This window comes from Convolutriloba macropyga, chromosome 10, assembly GCF_964194025.1.
Source record: "Convolutriloba macropyga chromosome 10, txConMacr16.3, whole genome shotgun sequence".
Taxonomy (NCBI): Eukaryota; Metazoa; Xenacoelomorpha; order Acoela; family Convolutidae; genus Convolutriloba; species Convolutriloba macropyga.
In genome coordinates, this window is record NC_134477.1 from 44,627,899 (window position 1) to 44,654,160 (window position 26,262).

Genomic DNA, 26,262 nt, shown 5'->3' on the forward strand with positions numbered 1-26,262 from the left:
TTTCTCTTAAGTATGTCTACATTTAATAAAGAACAAAATAAAGGAAATAAATTTATAAATAAAATAAATGAAAAAAATTGAACAAAATGAAACCTTTTGGGAATCATAAATATGGTGTTGATTTATGGGAGTTCTCTATGCTGAATGATATTTGGTATTAAAGTTAATCTAATTCATCTTTTAACTGAACTCATCATTATAATATTGTTGTACAAAATTTGATACTTTATGAACAAACAGCGAGATGTTATTTTCAGTCTTCTTTCGTTTCCCAATCAATGTAATCAATGTTATTGATCAATTACAGATGATTTTTTACAGCGGGCAATGTTTTTGATGCTTAAAGAGTTTCTACTATAGATATTTTCTAATGAGAGGTCTAAATTTTGCTGAACAATGTTTTTGGTGACTTTTAGGTTGCATTTACCTCAGTATGCTAAAATAATATGAATTGTTCGAAAAGGACCCCTGAACAGATAGTGCGAAATTATTATTAATTGCTCTCAAACGAAGTTTAGCAATTATATTAGTCCTGTCGGTCTTTTTTTAATGCGATGTTTCGCTTGACCGATTTTTCGTTTTACGCTTTTGAATTTTAGGCCTCAAAAACGGGATAAATAGGTAGCGCCCAGCGGGCATTAAGTGCTCCTAGAGCCTTTCAGCTCTGTTTCAGCTCAAACTGCTTTGGAGACTTATACTTAGGGTGAGGGGCGGTTCTTAGAGGTTGAAGACTGACACACACCCCCACTACGGGCCCCACCCCCCACCGCGCTGTTGCCCCCAACCCTCTGCTTCTCAACCCCCCTCCCTCCCCATCAGCCTCCAGGTGCACCCCAACCCCCCCCCCGTGGATACTGACAAACCACCAATCTTTTTAGAGGTTGAAGTCCCCACCCACTGCGCTGTTGCCCCCATCCGACTGTTTCCACTACCATCAGAACCCCGGTGACCCCCCCCCCCCCCCCCCCCCGTAGCTAGCTACTGAGGAACAACCGCTCGCTAAAAACACGCAAATTTATACTAATTTTGACAATTTTTTTCTAGCATTTTGGAAATTTTTGTCATTTTTTGAGTTCTAACAGCCTTAAATGTCAAGGAACCCACTCAAGGGCTTGACAATAGTTTTCTGCATAGTTTCTAGTGTTAATAGAATGGTTTCAACATTTCAACATCGCGAAATTGAGCATTTTTTTTTACAAAACTTGAAAATTTTTCCAAAGTTTTTGTCATTTTTAATGTTTATCGAGCCTCAAGAGCCGAGGAGCCTCCTCTAGGGTTTGTTTATAGGTTACTGTATAGTGTCTAGATGTACTAATATTTTTTTCAAAATTTTAACGTCATGATTTTTGGCATTATAGCATTTTTTTTAAGTTCTTTGGACATTTGTTGTCTTTCTTCAAGGTTTTTCAGCCTCATGATTCAGAAAACATCCTCAAGGGTTTTATAATAGGTTGCTGCATAATTTCTAATGATAATGGAATGGTTTTCAACGTTTTAACATCACGAGTTTTACCAGTTGTTTGATAAAACTTGATTTTTTTCAAATTTTTTAAAATTTATTGTCATTGTCGAATTCTTTCCAGCCCCAGGAAGCAGAAAACCTCCTATAGGTTTTGATGATACGTTACTGAAAAATTTTTATTGGCCATAGAATAGTTTTCAATTTTTCAATATCACAAATTTTATCGATTTTTTTTATAAAGCTTGCAATTTTTTTCAAGTTTTTTGAAAGTTTTTGTCATTTTTTAAGGGTTTTCCAGCCTCAAGAGGCAACTTTCCTATTGGCTTTGGTTATAGGTTACTGCGTAGTTTTTGCATGTAATGTTTTGTTTTTCAAGATTTTAATATCACGAATTCAAGCAATTTTTTAAAAAATCTGCAATTTTTTCAAGTTTTTTTGAATATTTTTTGTTTTTTTTATATGTTTGTTCGTGCACCACTCCTTCGAGGTTTAATAGAAAGCTGCTGATTAGTTTCCGGAGTTAATGAAATGGTTATCATTATGTTAATGACATATCGACATAATGGTTATCATTATGTTGGTGTTCTGAAGATAATAATGTCGCGATTTTTGGCAAGGTTTTGTTAAAATTTGCTGTTGTTATTAAACTTTTTGAGTATTTTTGTCCTTTTCTGAGTTTAACGATAATTACTGGCCACCGAAGCTTTTTAAGTCTTGCAGATGGGTTACATGATTAGATTACGTTTTTGAATTGTTTCTTTACTACGATATGTGGTAACTTTTCTTCTGAATTTTGCCTTTTCAGTTTTTTCTGTATGATTTAGTTACTAACAAGGCTAGAAAACTTGAAGTTGTAGTGTCTAATCTCATCATGGAAAAATTTCCTAGTTCTCTTTCTCTGTTGTTTGGCGTTTCTTTCCTTCTTTTGGTCCTTCACGTTTTTTCTCGTTCTCTCTCTCTCTCTCTCTCTCTCTCTCTCTCTCTTTCTCTCTCCTTAACTCTTTTGTTGATGTCGTACTTTAGCGGCTGTTATGTGGCGTGAGGTCCTCGTCTATTACCCTAACCTCACTCCCCTTCAACCAAGGTAAAGCTAACCTCACTAAACACTGGCTAGGTACTGACGAAGCCAACTGCTTGCCGGTAGTTTTATTAGATGTATTTGAAATTACGTTGAAAGAACCTTTTCCTAACATTTGACGTATATCAGAGCGTATTTATTCTATTTATATCCGTATCTAAAATATTCGATTCTGATTGGTTATTATCTCCATTTCATTTGTTGACTTATTAACATATTAAAGCAGCTTTTTTTACAATCCAAATAATTTGACTTGTAATGGGGCGCTGTTTTTTTTCAAAAATTGTTCACTTATTTTAATGATTTTGAAGTCAATTTTGAGTAGGAATTTCGGTGACGCCGAAATAGAAAGGTTGTGAAAAAGCGAGTTGCTTTGAAATTTTAATGGTTTTATTCACATGCGACAATTCTAATTTATTTTTTTTTACTGTTTTTATCGATTTTGGAAGTCGTTTTTGTTCTAAATGGTTTGCCGGACCACTTCCTAGTCATTTAAAAAAGTCGTTTGTTGGATAGTCAATGAAAGTTGTTCCGACCCCACTTGTTATATGGAGGAACTATATACCCAACTGGGTTTTTTTGTTCAGACAGTTTTGGCTGATCGATAGAATCATCTTAAGAGAAATTCGTGTGGTATCATTAAAAAGCTCTTCCAGCGGAGAATTCGAATTTAACAAGATTTTTTAAATCTTCGTTCTTAGAGGAGTTACCAAGGTTTAAAGTTTTGTGTGAACACGTGGCAGTTGGCATGATTTTGTTCACTTTTAGGGAAATTCTTGTTCAAATTAAGACTTTATCTATTAGACTATTAATTCAAAATTACAATTTAGGCTACAAAATTAAACAATTTCGTGTTCTCAAAAGTCGAAAGGCAATAAAAAGGCTAGTTATGGTCTCATAGGGATTTTTTCTAATGAAATAATTGAATTCCATTTGAGAGCTGTTTTTAAAACACCTTCTCATATTTGTTTTCTTTTAATTCCCCCAGAGACTGGCCACTTTTCATATCAAGGTTCTATTAAGTACAAACCTCGTTTACACTCAATTGATTCCACATGAATAAATAGTTTGTTTTGAAGGAATCGTTCAAGTTTTTTTTGGCTGCGAGTCTGAGTTTTCGTAGATTTTAATGAAATTTTGGTTTTACTTTTGATATTTTTTGTAGTCTTATGACAGTCTTGTTGACTAAAAGTGCAATTGACATCCCCACGAGAGTCAGTTTAACCTATCTAGTGCGTTGGATGGACAGCTAATTGCTGTTAACACTTCAAAATAATTCGAAATTTTGTTTAATAATAACCGATCTTAAGCCCATTTCTATGTACTGGTGAGTCAATCTCAATGATGACAGGACCATTTTCTTTTCTACTGCAATCAATCTTTTCTACTGCAATCAAATCCTTCTGCAATTAAAATAATAGGTGACCTGTTTGATCTTCCAGCTATTGCTTTTATGACTTGGATGTCAGGAGGTTTTGCAATTTTTTTAAATTTGCAAGTATTTTTTCTTATTTTTGGTTGCTTTTGAAATCTTATCATATTATCCTAATATTAACAGTTTGCGTTGGTTTAAAAAAAGAATTCAATTGATAAAATTTGAAGGAAGAACTTATGGTTTTAATTGCTCCGACACTTTCCTCTTGCAATTTTCTAATGAATTTTCTCTTTTTGCCTGTATTTGTTGGCGTTTTCATAGTCTCATTTTGTTCGATAATCACATTGCTTTTAAAAAAACAATGGGAAATGAAAAGGATCGTACTGATTAGTTCAGTTTTTAATGGCTTCGACCTTTTTCTCTATTTTTTTTTGAATTTGCTGTTATTGCTTGGTTGTTTTTTTTTTTTTCATTTTTTATGTAGTCATAAATTTTTTTTTCTAAATGCTGAGAGGTCTCAAAATCTTTTAAATGACGATGGAATCAACTTATTCAATGCAGTGAATGTATAGCTAAAGTTCTGAAAGTTTCTGATAGTTATTCTCGAGTTTTAAAAAACTTTTTATTTTTTGTTGTTCTTTTTCTCAACTTATAACTTATTCTTATCATTTACAGGTCCCATCCGCTTCCTTGTAATATAAACCTGAACTTATTTTTTAAAATATTATGACGTAACTCTTGTTTTGTTGGTCGGACAATATGCGGTTTCATCATTGTTTTGTGTTCCCAATATTTGTGTTTTGTTTTTGTCTTCTTTTAGCAAATTCGCGTAATAACATATCCCAATGATTTTCAAATCAGGCCCAGGTGAACCTTCCCCATGTTTAACCTTCCAATACAATTTTAAATGTATCATTTATTAACTGTAGCAATTTAATTAAAATGAATAACAATTAAAATAAAGAACAGTCTTTAGATAATAGCTAATGGTTTTAATTAGCTAAATAATTTGTGTTTTAGCAAATTGTAAGTATTCTTTTTTAGTGCTTCTGCACCTTTGTCCATTTCTTTGGCTAAGTCTAACCAAAATTATATCCTCTTGGTTTCTTAATGACGTTTTAATAATTTTATTTAGATTTTTTTAGTTAAAAGCTACTGGTATTGAAGTCATTTGAAGTTATTTGGTTTAAAAAATATGGTTTTAATTTTGATTTTGCCGCATTATTTCTTCTTTTTGTCGACTTGTTACCTAGTGTCATTAAACAAAACTCCTATCTGCTTTTTATATAAAAAAGTAAATTTGTGTAGTTAGGATTTTGTCTGATTGTAATTTGACGTTGTTACTAGGTGCTTTTAAATTTAAATACTCAGTTCTCACCGTGAAAATTGTTTTTGCTTTCTTTATTGTTTGTTTTTCTTTCTCGTAGTCTTATTAATGTTATAATGGTCGATCTTGTGAGCGCTTTAATGAGGCTTGGCATTATGTAATTCAATTAGTAGTTTGGGCGTGTAACGGTTTCTGTAAACTCAAACATCTATTTTTGATAATCTCCTCATTTGGTGGACAATTAAGTCAAAAATGTGAATGAGCTCGGGTCGGAGAATCATGTGCGAATGCACATTAACGAGCCTCCCTGTTTGAAGTATACATCAGAACTTCGCCCAACATTTATAGTAGCCCTGTATCCTCTCATTAAGAAACAGGAGTATATCTATTTACTGAATTAATTCAAAATAGTTCGCACTGTAAAATATTTTTTTGGTACAACAGTCATTTTTTCGTTTTTAGAAAAATTCTGTGCTTCCAATCCCATTTGAGTTTATGGGAATCAATACTGCTATTTTCTAGCAATCTGCCGAGTATGTTTGTTTTTGTTATTTGTCGAATGCTGAGGCTTAAGTCGTGTGGGTCTTTTTTAAAACGTATCCGTAGTCGTATGGCTATAAAACAACTTAACCCGCTTAAAAAATCTTGCTAACTTTTTTTAAGGTTTATCGAGTTCCCTCTGACTTGAACGAATCCTGCTCTGGAATTCAGAATCTAATCCAGGAACTACCAGCTGACGATCTGCCTGAGATATTTGGGATGCATGCCAATGCACAGAAGTCTTTCCAAATTATGGGCTGTGAATCTCTAGTTGACCAGATGAAGTCTCTTCACCCTAGAATGTCGTCAGGAACCATCAGGTGATAATTGGAACCATTACTTAAATCACAAATCCACTGAATAATCGATGCAATGATGGGCGCAAGGTTATTGATGGAAACTTGTCTGAAAATGTCTGTTCATGATACTTAATATTGGTTTAATTTGGAATCAAGAGATCATTGGAACATTACTTAAATGATTTAACAAAATGTTTCTGTTTTAAGAAGTGTTATTCCATTTTGTGACATGGAAAATTTTTTGGACCTAGTGCTTGCATAACTATCAACATTTATCTGTTTCGTGTCATTTCCTTTTCAATCAAGTTTGAACTATCAACCATTTAAACATAATAAATTTCATACACAGTATACAACAGTAGATTTATATCTTCTGACACACTATCTGGTTCACATTTCAGTTCATCCAGAGAGTTTTATCATTCATTTTTCAGTGCTGGCCAAAGTGACGAATCTATTGTTCTAAACATGGTCACTGACATGTTGTTCCGAGTACAACAAGTAGTCGAACAGCAAGGCCATTCAACTTCCTCTGAGAAATCGCAAAGTGTAAGTAAAGGAGGAACAACTGGATCTAGTAAAGACCCACTTGCAATGCCAACTACCATCAATGGGCTGATGAAGTTTGTGATTGATGCAAAGATGCCAAGTCAAAATCAGTTCGAGAAGAAGAAACCCGTCGGAGGTCAGTTTTCTGTCAACATTGGTTAACTTGGCAGATTTAATTTTGATTCTTAATTGAATTTCTTCTTGCATTGTTACTATTGGAGTTTTAAACAATCATCACTTTGCTGCAAGGTCATAATTTTTTTAATGAAAATGGACTTTGATTGTGGACTATGGATGACATTAAAAGCTATAGAGCGTTTACCTGGTTTTCAAATAAAAAGCAAATCAATGTTTTATGCTAAGATAAACAATCATATGTCTAGAAGTTATGCCAACTAACTAATGCTTTTGAGCTTACGTTTAAGAAAAACCGGCTGATCTTGCATTGCTTTACGTATCTCACGGTTTTTATGTAATTTTTTCCTCTTCAGATGTGGAAGCAGTGTCCAAAATCAGCCAATCAGCTCTAGTCACGTGTCTGAGACAAGAAATTGACAGGTTCAACCGACTGCTGTCTGTGATGAGGAAGACGCTGACGTCACTCCAGTTGGCAATCCAGGGTATTCAAGTCATGTCGGATGAGCTGGAAGAGGCATTCAACGCTCTAATACAACAGAGGATACCCAAAATGTGGCAGGTGAGTCTTAAGGAGTTCAACCAAAATTCAGGTCAAATTCAGGACTAGGCGCCTATAGTCCAAATCTTCAGACGCCAGCTCTTATTCTTGTTACAAGGTTCTGTTGATGAGAGTTTGCAAGTTCTCGAAACTAGTAATCTTAATTTTATCTTGGATTTTTCAACGATCGTTTAACATTGGTCAGATTTTCTCAGACCGATGATATTAGTGTACAAGATCTTGCAGCAGGTTGAATAAATAAATAGAAGTATCTTCTTGATCAATCCAAATTTTTTAATGAAGCCAGCAAATTTTTACAGATTGTTCGCTTTTTGAGTGCACCGATTACATAGATAGTTTTTCATTTATACAATTCCACCTATTTTAGGAGTCAATTTTTCATAATTAACCGGTTGTATTTATTTTTTGTCAAATTTTTCTCTATCTAATAGCCGTAAGAGGCACTGAGAATTTCCATTTTGATGCCGTTGTATTTCTCCCATAAAGGAAAAACCTGTAAAATCTGTAACGAAAACTAATAAATTGACGTGTATTTGGAAGGACATGTTGAGTGGTGTCGGAGCTGTCCTTATTAATCAGAGGAGTTGAGTTCTTTAGGGAAAAATTGAGCTACCCTATTGATAATTGTTTTGAATTATCCGGAGTCACGGCGTTGTCCTGAGTCACGTAGAATTTTTGCGTAAGAATTTATCATTTGACCACTTTTTGAAAAATTTGTTGAGATCTGATCTCAGATCCGAAAACCTACCTAATTTGTTATTAACTTTCGCATTGATTAAGAAACTTATACGATTATCCAAATGATTTGTCTATATTTTACGTTGATAATCGCCTTCTAAAATTTGAATTTTTTCGAAGACGCCACTCATATTCATGTCCTTCGTTTACATGCGGAATACAAAATCTTCAGAGCTCGTACTATTTTATTGACTCTGACGGAGGTTTTACACTATGCAGTTGAACAATTAAGCAGACGGCGTTATGAATAAAGGTGCTAGGATCCGCACTGTAAATTCGCGTAATAACATATCCCAATGATTTTCAAATCAGGCCCAGGTGAACCTTCCCCATGTTTAACCTTCCAATACAATTTTAAATGTATCATTTATTAACTGTAGCAATTTAATTAAAATGAATAACAATTGAAATAAAGAACAGTCTTTAGATAATAGCTAATGGTTTTAATTAGCTAAATAATTTGTGTTTTCGCAAATTGTAAGTATTCTTTTTTAGTGCTTCTGCACCTTTGTCCATTTCTTTGGCTAAGTCTAACCAAAATTATATCCTCTTGGTTTCTTAATGACGTTTTAATAATTTTATTTAGATTTTTTTTAGTTAAAAGCTACTGGTATTGAAGTCATTTGAAGTTATTTGGTTTAAAAAATATGGTTTTAATTTTGATTTTGCTGCATTATTTCTTCTTTTTGTCGACTTGTTACCTAGTGTCATTAAACAAAACTCCTATCTGCTTTTTATATAAAAAAGTAAATTTGTGTAGTTAGGATTTTGTCTGATTGTAATTTGACGTTGTTACTAGGTGCTTTTAAATTTAAATACTCAGTTCTCACCGTGAAAATTGTTTTTGCTTTCTTTATTGTTTGTTTTTCTTTCTCGTAGTCTTATTAATGTTATAATGGTCGATCTTGTGAGCGCTTTAATGAGGCTTGGCATTATGTAATTCAATTAGTAGTTTGGGCGTGTAACGGTTTCTGTAAACTCAAACATCTATTTTTGATAATCTCCTCATTTGGTGGACAATTAAGTCAAAAATGTAAATGAGCTCGGGTCGGAGAATCATGTGCGAATGCACATTAACGAGCCTCCCTGTTTGAAGTATACATCAGAACTTCGCCCAACATTTATAGTAGCCCTGTATCCTCTCATTAAGAAACAGGAGTATATCTATTTACTGAATTAATTCAAAATAGTTCGCACTGTAAAATATTTTTTTGGTACAACAGTCATTTTTTCGTTTTTAGAAAAATTCTGTGCTTCCAATCCCATTTGAGTTTATGGGAATCAATACTGCTATTTTCTAGCAATCTGCCGAGTATGTTTGTTTTTATTATTTGTCGAATGCTGAGGCTTAAGTCGTGTGGGTCTTTTTTAAAACGTATCCGTAGTCGTATGGCTATAAAACAACTTAACCCGCTTAAAAAATCTTGCTAACTTTTTTTAAGGTTTATCGAGTTCCCTCTGACTTGAACGAATCCTTCTCTGGAATTCAGAATCTAATCCAGGAACTACCAGCTGACGATCTGCCTGAGATATTTGGGATGCATGCCAATGCACAGAAGTCTTTCCAAATTATGGGCTGTGAATCTCTAGTTGACCAGATGAAGTCTCTTCAGCCTAGAATGTCGTCAGGAACCATCAGGTGATAATTGGAACCATTACTTAAATCACAAATCCACTGAATAATCGATGCAATTATGGGCGCAAGGTTATTGATGGAAACTTGTCTGAAAATGTCTGTTCATGATACTTAATATTGGTTTAATTTGGAATCAAGAGATCATTGGAACATTACTTAAATGATTTAACAAAATGTTTCTGTTTTAAGAAGTGTTATTCCATTTTGCGACATGGACAATTTTTTGGACCTAGTGCTTGCATAACTATCAACATTTATCTGTTTCGTGTCATTTCCTTTTCAATCAAGTTTGAACTATCAACCATTTAAACATAATAAATTTCATACACAGTATGCAACAGTAGATTTATATCTTCTGACACACTATCTGGTTGACATTTCAGTTCATCCAGAGAGTTTTATCATTCATTTTTTCAGTGCTGGCCAAAGTGACGAATCTATTGTTCTAAACATGGTCACTGACATGTTGTTCCGAGTACCAGAAGTAGTCGAACAGCACGGCCATTCAACTTCCTCTGAGAAATCGCAAAGTGTAAGTAAAGGAGGAACAACTGGATCTAGTAAAGACCCACTTGCCATGCCAACTACCATCAATGGGCTGATGAAGTTTGTGAATGATGCAAAGATGCCAAGTCAAAACCAGTTTGAGAAGAAGAAACCCGTCGGAGGTCAGTTTTCTGTCAATATTGGTTAACTTTGGGCAGATTTAATTTTGATTCTTTATTGAATTTCTTCTTGCATTGTTACTATTGGAGTTTTAAACAATCATAACTTTGCTGCAAGGTCGTAATTTTTTTTAAAGAAAATGGACTTTGATTGTGGACTATGGATGACATTAAAAGCTATAGAGCGTTTATCTAGTTTTCAAGTAAACAGCAAATCAATGTTTTATGCTACGATAACAATCATATGTCTAGAAGTTCGGCCAACTAACTGATGCTTCTGAGCTCAGGTTTAAGAAAAACCAGCTGATCTTGCATTGTTTTACGTATCTCACCGTTTTCATGTATTTTTATCCTCTTCAGATGTGGAAGCAGTGTCCAAAATCAGCCAATCAGCTCTAGTCACGTGTCTGAGACAAGAAATTGACAGGTTCAACCGACTGCTGTCTGTGATGAGGAAGACGCTGACGTCACTCCAGTTGGCAATCCAGGGTATTCAAGTCATGTCGGATGAGCTGGAAGAGGCATTCAACGCTCTAATACAACAGAGGATACCCAAAATGTGGCAGGTGAGTCTTAAGGAGTTCAACCAAAATTCAGGTCAAATTCAGGACTAGGCGCCTATAGTCCAAATCTTCAGACGCCAGCTCTTATTCTTGTTACAAGGTTCTGTTGATGAGAGTTTGCAAGTTCTCGAAACTAGTAATCTTAATTTTATCTTGGATTTTTCAACGATCGTTTAACATTGGTCAGATTTTCTCAGACCGATGATATTAGTGTACAAGATCTTGCAGCAGGTTGAATAAATAAATAGAAGTATCTTCTTGATCAATCCAAATTTTTTAATGAAGCCAGCAAATTTTTACAGATTGTTCGCTTTTTGAGTGCACCGATTACGTAGATAGTTTTTCATTTATACAATTCCACCTATTTTAGGAGTCAATTTTTCATAATTAACCGGTTGTATTTAGTTTTGCCAAATTTTACCCTTACTAATAGCCGTAAGAGGCACTGAGAGTTTCCATTTTGAAGCCGTTGTATTTCTCCCATAAAGAAAACCCTGTAAAGTCTTCAGCGAAACTAATAAAATGACGTGTATTTGGGAGGACATGTTGAGTGAAGTCGGAGCTGTCCTTATTAATCAGAGGACTTGAGCTCTTTAGAAAACGGTTGAGCTACCCTATTGACAATTGTTTTGAATTATCCGGAGTCACGGCGTTGTCCTGAGTCACGTAGAATTTTTGCGTAAGAATTTATCATTTGACCACTTTTTGAAAAATTTGTTGAGATCTGATCTCAGATCCGAAAACCTACCTAATTTGTTATTAATTTTCGCATTGATTAAGAAACTTATACGATTATCCAAATGATTTGTCTATATTTTACGTTGATAATCGCCTTCTTCTAAAATTTGAATTTTTTCGAAGACGCCACCCATATTCATGTCCTTCGTTTACATGCGGAATACAAAATCATCAGAGCTCGTACTATTTTATGGACTCTGACGGAGGTTTTACACTATACAGTTGAGCAATTAAGTTGACGGCGTTATGTATAAAGGTGCTAGGATCCGTACTGTTCCTTTTGGTCCATCATATAGAGCTCAGTGATTGAGAGAGAGAAATGTTCTGCGTTTTTATATTTCAAAGTAAAATGTGGCATGATAATGTGGCCTGAGCATATAAAAAATCAGACTTGAGATGTCATGATTCAGTCCTGAATAGTTTTGCTTCTATGATCAGGTCGGCACTTTGCTTTACTGTTGTGTTCCAACAGGTCGTGGCATACGAAAGTTGTGCTACTGCCTCTGTGTGGGTGAGTGACTTGTGTGTGAGGGTGGAGTTCATGTCCACCTGGTCAGAGATAGTGCTCAATGCAGTACAGTCTGTCTACAATGGTATACCTCTCTCAGATGGCAAAGAGGGCAGTGCTGCTGGTGGTGGGACTTATTTGAACCCAAGGGCGTTCTGGTTGCCGGCTTTTTTCTTCCCACAGGGTTTGTACCAAAAAAGCTGAATGGAAAACGAATTAGCTCACTCGATTTTATTCGATAAAGTTTTTTTTAAACTAATGTTTGCTTTTAGCAAGTAACATTTTTCAAAAAGCTTTAAAAGTTATTTTTAGTCAAAATTCCTGCCAAATCTTCTAACTTTTCAGTTTCCAGATTATATTAGCAGTCTCAAATTTTGAAAATTCTCAAAGCTTAGTGAAGAAATAGTTAGTCTTTCACTTGACTTCAGATGAAATTGAAGGGGACAGAAATTAAAGCAAAAATAGTTGTGAAAATTGATCCTTCAATAATATATCATACAATAATATCGGAAACAACACGATAGGTCAGCTATATAAAAGCCTCCCTTGCCACAGTTTTCTTAACGTTGCGCTATTACCAGACCATATTCGGTCGCACGTGAGGGTTACTGTAACCAAAATTTTTATATGATGGGTTGCATAAAATTCCTTGACAATGGTAGCACAATGGTCTGATCATAGCACCAAGTCGGGGCTATGGTCTGATCAAAGGACCAAGTCTGGGCTACGGTCTGGTCGTGGGACCCACAACCGTCGGGTAAGAGGCTTAGTTGAGTATAATTTTCAGGTTTCATAACGTCAGTACTGCAGAGCCATGCAAGAGAGACCAAAGTGTCAATTGACTCGCTGTCTCTCTCGTTTTCTATCTCACACAACCCTGGAAACGTCTCCAACATCAAGGAACAAATCATGGATGTAAGTGCAAAACCAACCAATGAAACCAAGCGTTAAAGAAGTGCAAATAAATACCAAAGTTACTTCATTAGTACGAATAAGTTAGAAAACTGATTTTAACGAAAATGACTTGTTTTTCCTTGGATCGTTTCCCTTTTTGTTGCCAGATTAGTATTAGTGAGTGCATATTTGCAGCTTTAAACTTATATCATATAATATGATTCACTATGTAATATCACCTGTTGTATCACCTGAGTAGAATGGGAAAGATCCAGTTTTAAAATCAAAATTGTTATAAACAAAGACTAACTTTCGCTAATTAATGATTAATTGCTCTCAAACGAAGTTTGTAGCAATTATATTAGTCATGTCGGTCTTTTTTATGCGATTTTTCGCTTGACCGATTTTTTGTCTGACGCTTTTGATTTTTCGTCCCTTAGCGCCTTTCAGCTCTGTTTCAGCTCAAACTGTTTTGGAGACTTATACTTATGGTGTGAAGGGCTGAAGAGAGGTTGAAGACACCCCCCATTATTGACACCCCCCTCCACGCCCACAATTAGTGAACCCCACCCCCCCCCCCCACCACAGCGCTGAGCAGCTCTACCACCCCCCCCCCCTCACTCGTGCTAGAACAAAAGATCGTTAAAAACACGCAATTTTATACTAATTTTCTCAATTTTTTTCAAACTTTTTGAAATTGTTTGTCTGTTTTTGAGTTCTTTCCGCCTTAGGTGTCAAGGAACCTCCTCTAGGGTTTTATAATAGGTTACGTTACTGCATAGTTTCTAGAGGTAGTGGAATGGTTTTGAACATTTTAACATCACGAATTTTAGCATTTTTTAATGACAAAACGCATTTTTTTCCCAATTTTTTGACATTTATTTTCATTATTCAAATCTTTAAAGACCCAGGACAGGAAAACCTTCTTAAGGGCTTGATAATACGTTACCGAAGAATTTTATTTGGCCATGAAATGGTTTTCAAAATTTAAATATCGCAAATGTTAGCAAATCGTTTTTGAAAGAATTTTTGTCGGTTTTTAGGTTTCTCCAGCCTCAAGAGCCGAGAAACCTCCTCTATTGTTTGACAATAGGTTACTGTATAGTTTTTAAATGTACTGAAATGTTTTTCAAGATTCCAGCACCACGAATTTTAGAATTTTTTGAAAACAAAGTCTGCAATTTTTTTCATTTTTTTTGACGTGTATTGTCATTATTCAGGTTTATCACCCTAACGGAAATCTCCGTTAGGGTTTGAAAATAACTTACTGGAAAATGTGTTTGGCCATGGATTAGTTTGAACTTTTATTATCAGAAATTTTGAGCAGATTTTTATGCAACTTGCAAGTTTTTTGAAATTTTTGTCTTTTTTAGGGTTCGATTATAGATTATAGGTTGATTATAGGTTCGATTTTAGATATAAGCTACATAGCTTCTAGATGTACTGGAATGTTTTTTAAAAGTTTTTTATAAATCTTTTTGGAATTTTTTATCATTTTTTTCCGGCACCAGGGCCCTAGGGATCTCCTCCAAGGTTCAGTGATAAGCTGTCGCATAGTTTCTAGAGTTAATGGAATGGTCATCAATATTTTAGTGACTCCAGCTTTTGCAGTTTTTTGATAAAAATTAATTTTTTTTTCAATTTTTTTGGGAAAATTATCATGTTCCAAGTTTAGGGACCTTTATGAGCCAGTGTAACTATTTTCAGCTTGAAATAGGGATACTGGATTGTCTTTTGAGACAATGAAGACGGCTTTGAAGATTTTAATATCTTGAATTTTAGAAGCATTTTGTTAAAATTTGCGATTGTTTTCAAAAGTTTTGAATGTTTTTGTCCTTTTCTGAGACTGACAATCATTACTGGCCAACGAAGCTTTTCAACTGTTGCAGATGGGTTACTTGAAATAACTCCAGAGACAAATAATAGTTTTGAACATTTTCACTGCGAAATCTGTAAGCTTTCCTTTTTAATTTTGCAAATTTTTAAAACCAGTTTTTTATTTGATTTAGTTACTAACAAGGCTAGAAAACTAAAAGTTAAAGAGTCGAATCAAGCTAAAGCTAACCTTACTAAACCGTGGCTAGCTACTGACGAAGCCAACCGCTTGCCGGTCGTTTGAGAGCAATTCGCGCGACGTTAGTCGATTATGTTTAGTTTTTTCAATGACCAACCACAACGATTGGGAATATGTCTTGGCATGTATAACAGGTACCGCCAGTGTTAAATTGCGGGTTTTCGCTGAAAAAAATAAACGTGAACACAAATTGAAGTAAACACATAAACTACGTTCGGATCTTTTCCGTTTGTGCCCCCCAGCTTAGTGGGCGCATATTATTTGCGCCCCCCCAGACGCACATGCCATATTTTTACATTACGATTTACTATGTAATGGTACGTGCTCTGTAACTGGGGGCGAATAACGTACTAGGAGGGCAAAAACAGAAAAGATCTCTACTTTCGATAACTTCAGATGAACCGATTCCTAATATTCAGTTATTGTCTTTGGTAAATTCCTCATTTCTAGAATCTGTAATACTTTGTTTTGTTTGAAAGCTATACAAATACGATCGAAAGAAAAAGCAATCGGCAACATAACGGAATGACAACTGATCTAGGAAATTGACCTTAGAGCTCTTGATTTTCTTCAACCCAAAGCCAAAATTCATGCATTCTTCAAATATACTTTCGCTCTTGGAAAAACTACAAACGCCGAACAAAGAAATATTTATATCTTTCTATAATTGTCATTTTGTGAAAAAAACTGTTTTGCCGGAAATGCCTCCCTTTTTCTGGTGTTATCCACCTAAATAACATAAATATTCGATTGAGAAAGTAATATCAGTTAATCGGCAGACTTATTTCCTCGATGTACTTTTTGAGACTCTGCGAAACTTTAATTCACTAAAAGAATTATTCAAATTTCTGTTTCAAATAATCTGAAAAAAGAAACATCATTTGTAATATTCATCATATTATCATCAAAGCGGTCTTCGGAATGCTTGGAATACTGGAGACATATGTAAAAATCTGTTAGAAAGGTTTCTAAAATTTGTTTTCGGAATCAGAAATTATAGTTGAAAAGGTCAAAGAGTAGAAGTAAGTTGGCTAAATAGTGTGTCTAATTTTTCAATTTGATTGAAACACTTTTTCTGCCTTTTTCAATCGTTGACGCGTAACTTAGACATCCCTGATGTTTTGCAAAATTTATTTGAATTACAAGATTTCTTGTCGAAGTCAAAATTGAGTCAAAGTAGCCAAAAACAGCGCACGGCTGGTAATCAATTGACAAAATAATTATGGCTGGCAAGAATTGTTTTCTTAAACAGACGAAATTGCTAACAAGCAACATTTTGGGAGTAATCTTCAAAAAATTTTCAATTCGTAATTTTACACAATTGAGTGCACAATACTGTCGATAAAACGAGCAAATATTTGTCAGTACATTTAGCCGTTTATGAAATCAACGAAGGCGAGCCCCATCTAGGCAGTTTTTCCGGAATAGGTTTATTCGATTGCTGATTGTTTTAAATTGAGGCGTGAATATTACTTAGATTTGATGGTAAATGCGCACTTTGCTTTTCGGTACAAGGTGCGATGAGATGAGCTTCTACTCTACAAGACCCCGCTATTGCATGAGTTTTGTGCAACTTCAATAACTTTGAACTAAGACAGGCTTCAATTTTTGTCTTGTGTTGGCTAAAAAAATGTTTAGTCTGAATCATAATTCAGATTAAATATTTTTTGTAGCAGCCCTGTGTTGGGTTACTGGAGTGAGTTGCTTTGATTTTGAGCTTCTTTTGTTTTGATGCTGTAGTATGATGAAAAAGATACATCTTTTGAGTGTTCAACATGGTTAGCTTGCACTCACTTTGACGATTGGTTGAGGTGTTTTATTGGCGTGAGGTGTTTTGTTTTTACAATTAAGACCTACAATGGGTTTATAAGACTTACAATGAGTTTTGGTTTTCAAACTTCGAAAAAAATGTAAGGCTTTTTCAGCTGCTTCAAACAAAACTAATTGTTATTTCCTTGAGCAACAAATTTTATTTTGTGTTACTAAAACTAAACTAGTTTTTAATTTTTTTCCAAACTGTTTTTCAGGAGATTAATTAAGTTTTCATTTAATTTCTGATTGAAACGAGAAGAGAAACTTATCTCTAAAATAGTTTGTTGAAAGTTTTGCGTGATCTAATTTTCTGTCATTCACAAGTGTCAGCAGCTGAACTTAACTGGCGGCAGTTCACTACTACAAATCAAATGAAAAGGGCGCTAAAATTGGTGTAATTTTTTCTTTCATTTTTTAGTGGTTATAATGGTATATAATAATCTATACTGACGTCATTTGAAGCCCCCCCCCTTAGTGAATTTAATAACTCTCCTGCCTGAAGCAGGCTGCAATAGATTTAAGCTCCCACTAGTCGTTCGAGAGCAATTGTTCCGACATTTGTTTTTCCCAGTAAAGCACCGCACTCTAGTAAGCTATAATTAGTTCCAGCTCCGCCAGTCAATTGAGAGCAATTCCTCCCACATTCTTTGGTTTATTTTTTTTCGTGTTCAACGTTTCAGAGGCTATTCAGATTTTTACTTCCGAAATAATGAAGTAATATTGATGTTTGACGACGCTTTGTGTTGCAGGCAGTTTATTGCTATTCATGATGAAAGTTAAACTTCGGTGTTGAAATATTATTTTCATTTTTCATCATAAGTTTTTCTTTTTTCTTACTGTTGTACCCGTACCTTGGTCTACGACTAATTCAGCGCTGTAACATTAAATTTTTCATTCTGATTTTTTGCCTGGCACTTGTTCTGTTCATGTCAGTTTTGGGAATTTATAGTCTGTTTTAAAACATGACTCATTAGGGCATGATTTTGTTTATATGAATTTTATCTGAGCAGCAAAAAAGCGCGGCTAAATTTTATCGGGGCATTATTATAAGGTGGCTGAAATTTAGCGGAGCATGAACAAAAACCGGCTGACTTTCATCCAGGCATGAACCGAAAGCGACGGATTTGCATCTGTGCAGCATAATTATAATTGCTCGCCCGTTTAATTTACTTAAGTGTTCTCTCAAGTGGCAATTAAAACGCGCTCTACTCTACTCTATACTCATGACTACAGTTTGCTACTCAAAACTGCGTTTACATGCGCTCTAGTAAAAAGCATCAACGGAAAATATCTAGTTAAGAATAATATAAAATGAATAAAATGTGGAAAAAGTGAAAAATATGAATTAAATTGAATTGAAAGTGAATTAAATGAATTGAATGAATGCTTTGAAGTGAATGAATACAGTTCACTTTGAGTTCACTTTGAATGAATGGAAGAGTTTCACTTTGAAGTGAATGAATTGATCACTCTAACACAGTTCACTTTGAGTTCACTTTCACTTTAAAACTCTCCTCGCCATTAAACTCTCCTGTATTCTCTGTATTCTCCCCGGTGCACGTACGTGACCTTGTCATCAATGAGTCTTCAGTTGCAGTCGGGAAAAGTTGCTGCAGAGGCTTCACTGAAGTCTGAATAAGTGAAGAGGGTGACTCGTAAATCTCCATCTTCATCAGCAGAGGCCCTCAGAGTTACGAAAGGTTGCGAAAGGACCTGAAACAAAGGAAAGCGAGCCGGCCGATACTGAAAACATAATAATTAACACGAGTAAGGGAGTACGTTATGAGCACTAAATTTTGATAACGTGTATAACATGATTAAATGGAACAGTTCCTCCCTGTTAAATATGGTCGATCCTGATAAATGAAGAGAAGATAAATGAAGAGAGAATAAGAGATCATTAAGAGCGCGATTTAAACGATTATTGGCGATTAAAACAAAAGTAACCACGTAATCCAAAGAAAGCAAAGTCCACGTAAATGGCGATTAAATCGAAAGTAACGAAAGTAACCACGTAATCCAAAGAAAGTAAAGTCCACGTAAATGGCGATTAAAACGAAAGTAATCCAGTAAACAACGAAAGTAAAGTCCACGTAAAGTAAAACAAAGAAGTAAAAAACAAGTATCAGACAAACTATAAACAATGAAGACTAAACGCAATTAATTCAAGGGAACAACTGAAGATGATGATGATGATTTCGCAGTTGACTTTGTGCTAGTTGACCCCGACTTTGATCCCGACTTTGACCTCAACGACATTGACGACCTCGACTCCGACGACTTTGACTCACACCTCAATCTCACATTAACAACAGAATTATGAACCCTTTGAATATGTCTTTTCAAATTGGCAGAATAGATTGTTCTGAATGGGCATAAATCACATTTTGTTGGCCGGATGCTTTTCAGGTGAACGCGGGCAACGTGCCTTGCAGTGATATACTGCGCACGTGATTCATACTCGCAGTACCCGCATTCGAAGCGCCTACCCTTCCGTTCATTGATTACACTCACACTCACATCAGGTGCCCTTCTTTTTCGCAACTTCCTCACCATATCCATTCGTTCGTTATCGATGTCCACCACTTTTCTCACAGTAATAATTCCATGACACGTCTTCTCCTCTGGGTCCGCTACTATAAACATCACTTCCCGCCTGCATATCAAAATAGTCTCGTGTAATTCAACGTTTATGATAACCTGTTCCATCTTCTACAATCCAATTAATTCAATCAAAGTCAAGTTCAACGAACACAAATAACAAATACAAGTCTCAATCAAATCTGAAATACACAACATATGAAGGTTCACATAAAATACACTGTTGCATTTACATCAATCAGGTAGAAACGGCGGAGGTCGGTGGAAGTCGGCGGAGGTCGGAAGTCGGCGGAGGTCGGTGGAAGTCGGCGGAGGTCGGCGGAAGTCGGCGGAGGTCGGTGGAAGTCGGTGGAAGTCGGCGGAGGTCGGAAGTCGGCGGAGGTCGGTGGAAGTCGGCGGAGGTCGGCGGAAGTCGGTGGAAGTCGGCGGAGGTCGGCGGAGGTCGGAAGTCGGCGGAGGTCGGTGGAAGTCGGTGGAAGTCGGCGGAGGTCGGAAGTCGGTGGAAGTCGGCGGAGGTCGGTGGAAGTCGGCGGATGTCGGAAGTCGGCGGAGGTCGGCGGAAGTCGGTGGAAGTCGATGTGTCAGTTAATTGTAGTGTAGTATGTACAAGTTAAGCTAGAATGCAGCTCCGGGTATCGACACGTTGAAAATTTCATGCATGATATCAGTCATTCGAAATTTTCAAAATTTGCTATGTACAGTCTGTTATTTCTTCGTCTGTACAGTCTGAACTGAGACATTCTGTGCAGTGTTAACCAATAATGTAAATGATGCTGCGAAGAAAAAAAACAGACTGGGATTTTTCTTAATCGACTCTGGGCAGACTGGCAAATTTATTTACACTGCTATATGTCTGGCACAGTACTGGTTACAATTGAAAGTCAATGGTACAGCGCTGAAACTCACTGCGACCTAGGTACGGGTAGCACATTTTGTTTACTTGCTCTCGAAGTCTGAAGCAGTTGTTGCAGTCGTGTGTTTACCTTTTAATGCAAACATAAGGCTTGACATTTTTGAACTTTTCCGATTGTCGTGAGGTACAAAAATATTTGACTATTCGTTTGACTTTTTGAATTTTCTTTGGTGCAATAAATTGTTGCGAGTGGTCTATAAAAACCTCTTGTAACATCATTTTGAAACCCTTAATGAACTTTTTGCCCCCCCCCTCTCGTGGAAGCCGATCGAATGCTATAGAAATGAGCACCGCGCCGGTCACTAGAGTGCAATTCTTTTTTTTTTCAACTCTTTTGACGGATACATAGGAGTTTTCTGTTTCCAGACTGCCAACAGAGTTGAGAAAGGAGTGCTGATATTTGGTCTGTTCATTGACGGGGCAGGCTGGGATGGAGAGCACAACACTCTCAAAGACCTCCCACCTGGTGTCCGATTCAGCTCATTGCCCGAAATTCATATGGTCCCTGTCCAGGTTAGAACCTCTCGCGCACGAATGCTTCTTGTAGCACTAATAAATTCAGCATTACTGTACACTGGACCTAGCAAATTGATTTCGTGTTATTCGGACTAAAATTTCAATTGTGGCAGATTTATGCCGCCAGACAAAAGAATTATTCAAACGTTTGTCAATTGTTTGCTGATCAACGCCTTCTTCTTGTCGGAATTTAAACAGAACGAATTGAGGAAACTAGCTCTTAAAAGACAAAATGATTTGACGTCAAATATCGAAAAAGTGTCAAAAATATTTGTAACCAGAAATATCTCGTTACAAAAGACAGACAGCGCGACAATTCCCAATTAGAAACTCAAAGAATTGACACAAAAAAACACACACGTGACTTCATGCTTTGATCATGTGACAAAGGGACTTGCTTTTCAACTAAACGAAACTAAACAGTAAAGACATCAACTTGTTTAATAGTGACATCAACTTGTTTTTTTTTAATTGAAATCAGCTTGTAATGTTAAGGCAGCACAGGCTGTATCCTTTCAAAATAAGTAATGCAAAATGGCTACGTGAGAATGAAAAGGGCAAATTGGTAAAATTAAATAGGTGTATTAACATGAGTGGCGTAAACATATACAAGTACTTTTAAATACATTCAGCAAATAAGTCCTCAGAAAACTACTCACGCAGTGAGAACTAATAATGTGTCTATTTTGAGACAAAATGGCTGATAATATGACATGAATTCGAACCCAAACTCCAAAATCTCATATACTCCCAACCCAAATTAGAAAAAGAAACAGCTGACAAAAAATTTTCACCTTGCCATGAGATCAGGGCGGAATTTCCACTACAATTTATTTTAAATGTCGAGAATCGGTTTAACAGATACGTCATCTCTGTACTCTGAAGCAATTCTTTTCGTGTTTAATTGCTTTCAAACGAAGTTTGTAGCAATTATATTAGTCCTGTTGGTCTTTTTGTATGCGATTTTTAACTTGACCGATTTTTCGTCTGAAGCTTTTGACTTTTCGTCCTCAAAAACGGAATAAACATGTAGCGCCCAGCGGGCATTAAGAGCTCTTAGAGCTTTCAGCTCTGTTTTAGCTCAAACTGTTTTTGAGACTGAAACATGGTGTGAAGGGCGGTTCTTAGATGTTGAAGACACCCCCACTGTTGACCCCCCCCCCACTATTGCCCCCACTCCCCCACCACGTTGTTGCCCCCCCACCCCACTCTTTCCCCCGCAACCCTCCCTCCCCAACAGCCCCCCAGTGCACCCTCTTCCCCCGTGGCTACCGAGGAACAACCGATCGCTAAAAACACGCAATATTATACTAATTTTCACAATTCTTTTCAAGCTTTTTGAAAGTTCTTGTCATTTTTGAGTTTTTAGGTCCTAGGTGTCAAGGAACCTTCTCTAGATTTTTATAATAGGTTACTGCATAGCTTCTAGTTGTAGTGGAATGGTTTCAACTTTTTAACATCACGAAATTTAACATTTTCATGATAAAACGTGCAAATTTTTTCAATTTTTTGACATTTATTTGTCATTATTCACGTCTTTTGTTTTTGGTTTTGTGTTGTTTTATTGCTTAGTCTCATTACCAACAGCTCTCAATTTCCTTTTAAAGTGGAGTAAATGATTGTCAGTTCATTATTTAATACATTTCTTTAAATCTTTTTTTCAGGACTTGTCCTGCTACATTTTTTAATTCGTCGTCTCCATCGATGATTCTTGCGACCTGACTTCTTGGAATTGACTTTTATTGACTTTTACTGCTTTGCAGTTAAAATTTGTGTACGTAACGTCATTTTTCTGCTTTTAGGTCTTTTGCGTGACGTCTTCACTCGAGAAATTGACTTCTGAACTCGTTTAATGATCTTTGAATTTTATGATCAGTTACTAGTTAAAGGTCAATAGTGTGCATCTAAGTAGTGCCGAACGTATATGCCCTAATTCTTGAGTATTAGAGTCTTGAGTTTTTCTTTCAAATATTATTTTTGAAAAAGCTACTTTGGGGTTTTTTCTTATAGAGAATATGTGTATCATAAAAATGACAGTCCGAATCTAACCAAAAAGTCTAGTGATCTATTAAGGGACTGGTGATCAATCTGTCTATCTTATTTCTTTAGTTGTTCCAATTCCTGGAATGCAAAAATTGCCGCTGCTGTTTGCCGGCAATCTGCCGGCTACGTTCTTTATTTTGCGTCGTATCAACACACATGACCAACAAGTGCATAACATGAAAAGTTGCATTAATTTCAAAAAATAAATTCCAATGTTTTTGGTTCTGGAAAATTTTACGTGGAAATGTTGAACAGACATTGATACACATTATTTGACAGCAACTGAAATCTGTCAGTCCTTTGTTTGTTCTGCAAAACAGAAACGGTACAACATTTCAGATGTTGGCTACTTTTTTTTTGAAAAATGCAAACGTTTGTCATTTGTACAAAAGGGTTTGATTTTTTAAAAATCAAAGCGACGGGGCAATTCGTGTTTGAAGGGTCTGAATTTGATTGTAGTTCTTATGATTACAAAAAAGACAAAAAATTTTTGGGCAAAAATATTTTTTAAATTTTATGTCTTCACCTCTAGTTTTTTTTCTACTTTGAGCATTTATGAATGAATCTGACACCGAAAAGAGTGAAAACAGCAGAGCGAGAGTCTCTTTTTTGGTCTCTTCCACAGTAGCGTTTCACATCCGATAACCACTCTCCTATTTATTACTTGTGGTGCTCAGACGACCTAAGTCAAGCGTTTCTTTTGTTTCCCATTTAACTTTGAAGGATATCAAATTGTGTGTGTGCAGATCTTCGAAAAGTTCAACGCTCAAATGAAATCCATATTTCTGAATTGTAAAATTTGGAGTTTAATAATCCCCCAATGAGATGAGACTGTTTATGACAATATATGTTCGTGGTTTTTGTACTGAATAAAACAATAAAAATTTGAACGAAAAACGAAATCAACTTGAGGAAAACGAGATCAACCTTAGAAAACGCTAATTTGTATCTGAGTTTTTTTTCAAATTTTATGGTTAGAAAAAGAAAAACAAATAGTTATTGCATAATTAGATATTTGTTTTCCATTTTGGAGTCAATTTGGCTTCTGTATATGAACAAAATTTTTCTTAGTTTTAAAATTTTGATATAACTTAGCTGACTAGTTTTTTTTACCCTTTAAAAAAACTCGTGCATAATTACCTTTTATGACATATCTTCAAATATATTTTTTAATAGTTTCTGAGTACCTCAAATAGTTTACAAAACGAGCAGATAGTTTTAATAATTTGTTCATTTGGCGCAATTTTTTGCTGAAGTTTCGTCTCGAATTTTTTCCTCAATATTCATTTTTTTTTTTAGATTTTTGAATTCTAATTACTGAAAGAGGTAGTTATGTAAAAGAGAATTCTAATTACTGAGAACAACATAAAATGTTGTTCTCAATTAACCAAAAATTTGTAGTTATATAAAATGGTCAAAATATGAACTATTCTAATGAAAGTTTGGTCAATTGGCTTTGAAATACTGTCAGAATTTTTTTCGAATGTTTTAAATGGATTTGAGCTCTAGAAACCGACAGTCTTAGAAAGGTAAAGTATTGGTTGGTCTGATCTTAGAAAGGTAAAGTATTGGTTGGTCTGATGATGGCATCCAAAAATTCTTAACTTGTCTCAAAACCAAATCAAAGAACTTGAAGCACTCATCGAAAAGAACTTGTTTTTGTTCAAAATCTTCTTATTGAAGTTCTTTTAGTAAAATTGTGGACTCGGATAGCTTTAGTTTGATACCACATAAGTTAGTGTGGAATATCAACAAAAAGCGGGTCTAGCATAAGTCCTCACATTTTTAAAAATTGAACTATAAAGACGCTTGGGTGGAGAATTCAGCGCAGTACATTTTGGGAGGTTTTCGTGCTGGTTTTTTCTTGAATTATGAACAGGCATCTCGCAAAATGGTGTGTAATCTTGCAGGAGTAATGCAAGATTCTTGGGAGATCTTAATAAGTTACTGTCTCTAACTGCAGTCTGTTTATCGCTAGGGTATTAGCAATGATCGATAAATCAACCATTAGTTTCAACCTATTTTCTTTAAATTTTTAATAAGGTTTGACTAAGAAGGTGGTTAAGATGATTTCTTGAACAGGAACTGACTTTTTTAGAACGATACTGCCCAAACTACCCGCAATTCGATCACTGAACCTGGCTTTGACGTCACAACTAGTACCCCAATCTACTCTTGCCCCCTGTACCGAACCCCCCTTAGAACAGGAACCATGTCCTCAACTGGCCACTCCACAAACTACGTCATGTGCATCGATATTCCGATTGAAGGCTATGATAGTGATTATTGGATCACACGAGGAACTGCATTGCTGTGTCAAACGACGTGAAATTAAAAAGGCGAACCTGAAAATCGTGATCTGCATGGGGTTATGAACAAAAGTTATGTCAGCTCCTTTTCTGATGAATGCTCGCTCTATCGTTGCAAAACTCAAGAACTGATTTCACCTTAGCTTCTATTAAATAAAATTAATATTCGGGGTAAAATGAAAGGCAATAGCAATGAAAGGCGTGTGCTAAAAATTTGTAGAGTTAATTCAAAAAATAAACGTTGGTGCAAGCCTTAATAATGACATCATTGTTGATTATGTATGTCAGATTATTCTTAGATCAATTAATCAGTTTTCTCGGAATTCTGAATCAAAGTAAATGTCACATATTTAGGGAACTGTTTTGCCGTAAATGCATCCCTTTTTCTGGTATTATCCACCTAAATAACAAAAATATTCGATTGAGAAAGTAATATCAGTTAATCGGCAGACTTATTTCCTCGATGTCCTTTTTGAGACTCTGAGAAACTTTAGTTCACTAAAAGAATTATTCAAATTTCTGTTTCAAATAATCTGAAAAAAGAAACATCATTTGTAATATTCATCATATTATCATCAACAAACCAGTTTTTTATTTGATTTAGTTACTAACAAGGCTAGAAAACTAAAAGTTAAAGAGTCGAATCAAGCTAAGCTAACCTTACTAAACCGTGGCTAGCTACTGACGAAGCCAACCGCTTGCCGGTCGTTTGAGAGCAATTCGCGCGAGGTTAGTAGATTATGTTTAGTTTTTTCAATGACCAACCACAACGATTGGGAATATGTCTTGGCATGTATAACAGGTACCGCCAGTGTTAAATTGCGGGTTTTCGCCGAAAAAAATAAACGTGAACACAAATTGAAGTAAACACATAAACTACGTTCGGATCTTTTCCGTTTGTGCCCCCCAGCTTAGTGGGCGCATA

The 26,262-nt window shown here is 35.6% G+C and overlaps 2 protein-coding genes across 5 annotated transcripts in view; both read left to right on the forward strand.

The window, feature by feature from the left end:
- LOC142348156 (dynein axonemal heavy chain 6-like) overlaps positions 1 to 25,677 on the forward strand; it is a 193,017-nt gene extending 167,340 nt beyond the window's left edge. For all 4 annotated transcript variants that reach the window (XM_075399367.1, XM_075399369.1, XM_075399370.1 and 1 more), the window contains 7 exons: positions 9,508 to 9,704; positions 10,119 to 10,369; positions 10,727 to 10,932; positions 12,140 to 12,359; positions 12,963 to 13,090; positions 20,836 to 20,982; positions 25,127 to 25,677. In XM_075399367.1, coding sequence (XP_075255482.1) covers positions 9,508 to 9,704; positions 10,119 to 10,369; positions 10,727 to 10,932; positions 12,140 to 12,359; positions 12,963 to 13,090; positions 20,836 to 20,982; positions 25,127 to 25,357 — 1,380 coding nt within the window. In that variant the 3' untranslated portion in view covers positions 25,358 to 25,677. The remainder of the gene's footprint in view (positions 1 to 9,507; positions 9,705 to 10,118; positions 10,370 to 10,726; positions 10,933 to 12,139; positions 12,360 to 12,962; positions 13,091 to 20,835; positions 20,983 to 25,126) is intronic.
- On the forward strand, positions 5,359 to 7,375 carry LOC142348509 (dynein axonemal heavy chain 14-like). Its single transcript, XM_075399884.1, has 4 exons — positions 5,359 to 5,370; positions 5,906 to 6,102; positions 6,483 to 6,766; positions 7,122 to 7,375. The coding sequence occupies exons 1-4, from the start codon at positions 5,359 to 5,361 to the stop codon at positions 7,373 to 7,375; spliced, it is 747 nt and encodes a 248-aa protein (XP_075255999.1).
- Positions 25,678 to 26,262: the final 585 nt, after the last annotated feature.

Bases quoted from the DNA above. Each gene is read 5' to 3' on its own strand.
- LOC142348509 (XM_075399884.1), top strand. The intron at 6,103-6,482 runs GTGATAATTGGA...TTCACATTTCAG, and splicing joins ATGTCGTCAGGAACCATCAG to TTCATCCAGAGAGTTTTATC. The intron at 6,767-7,121 runs GTCAGTTTTCTG...TTTCCTCTTCAG, and splicing joins GAAGAAGAAACCCGTCGGAG to ATGTGGAAGCAGTGTCCAAA.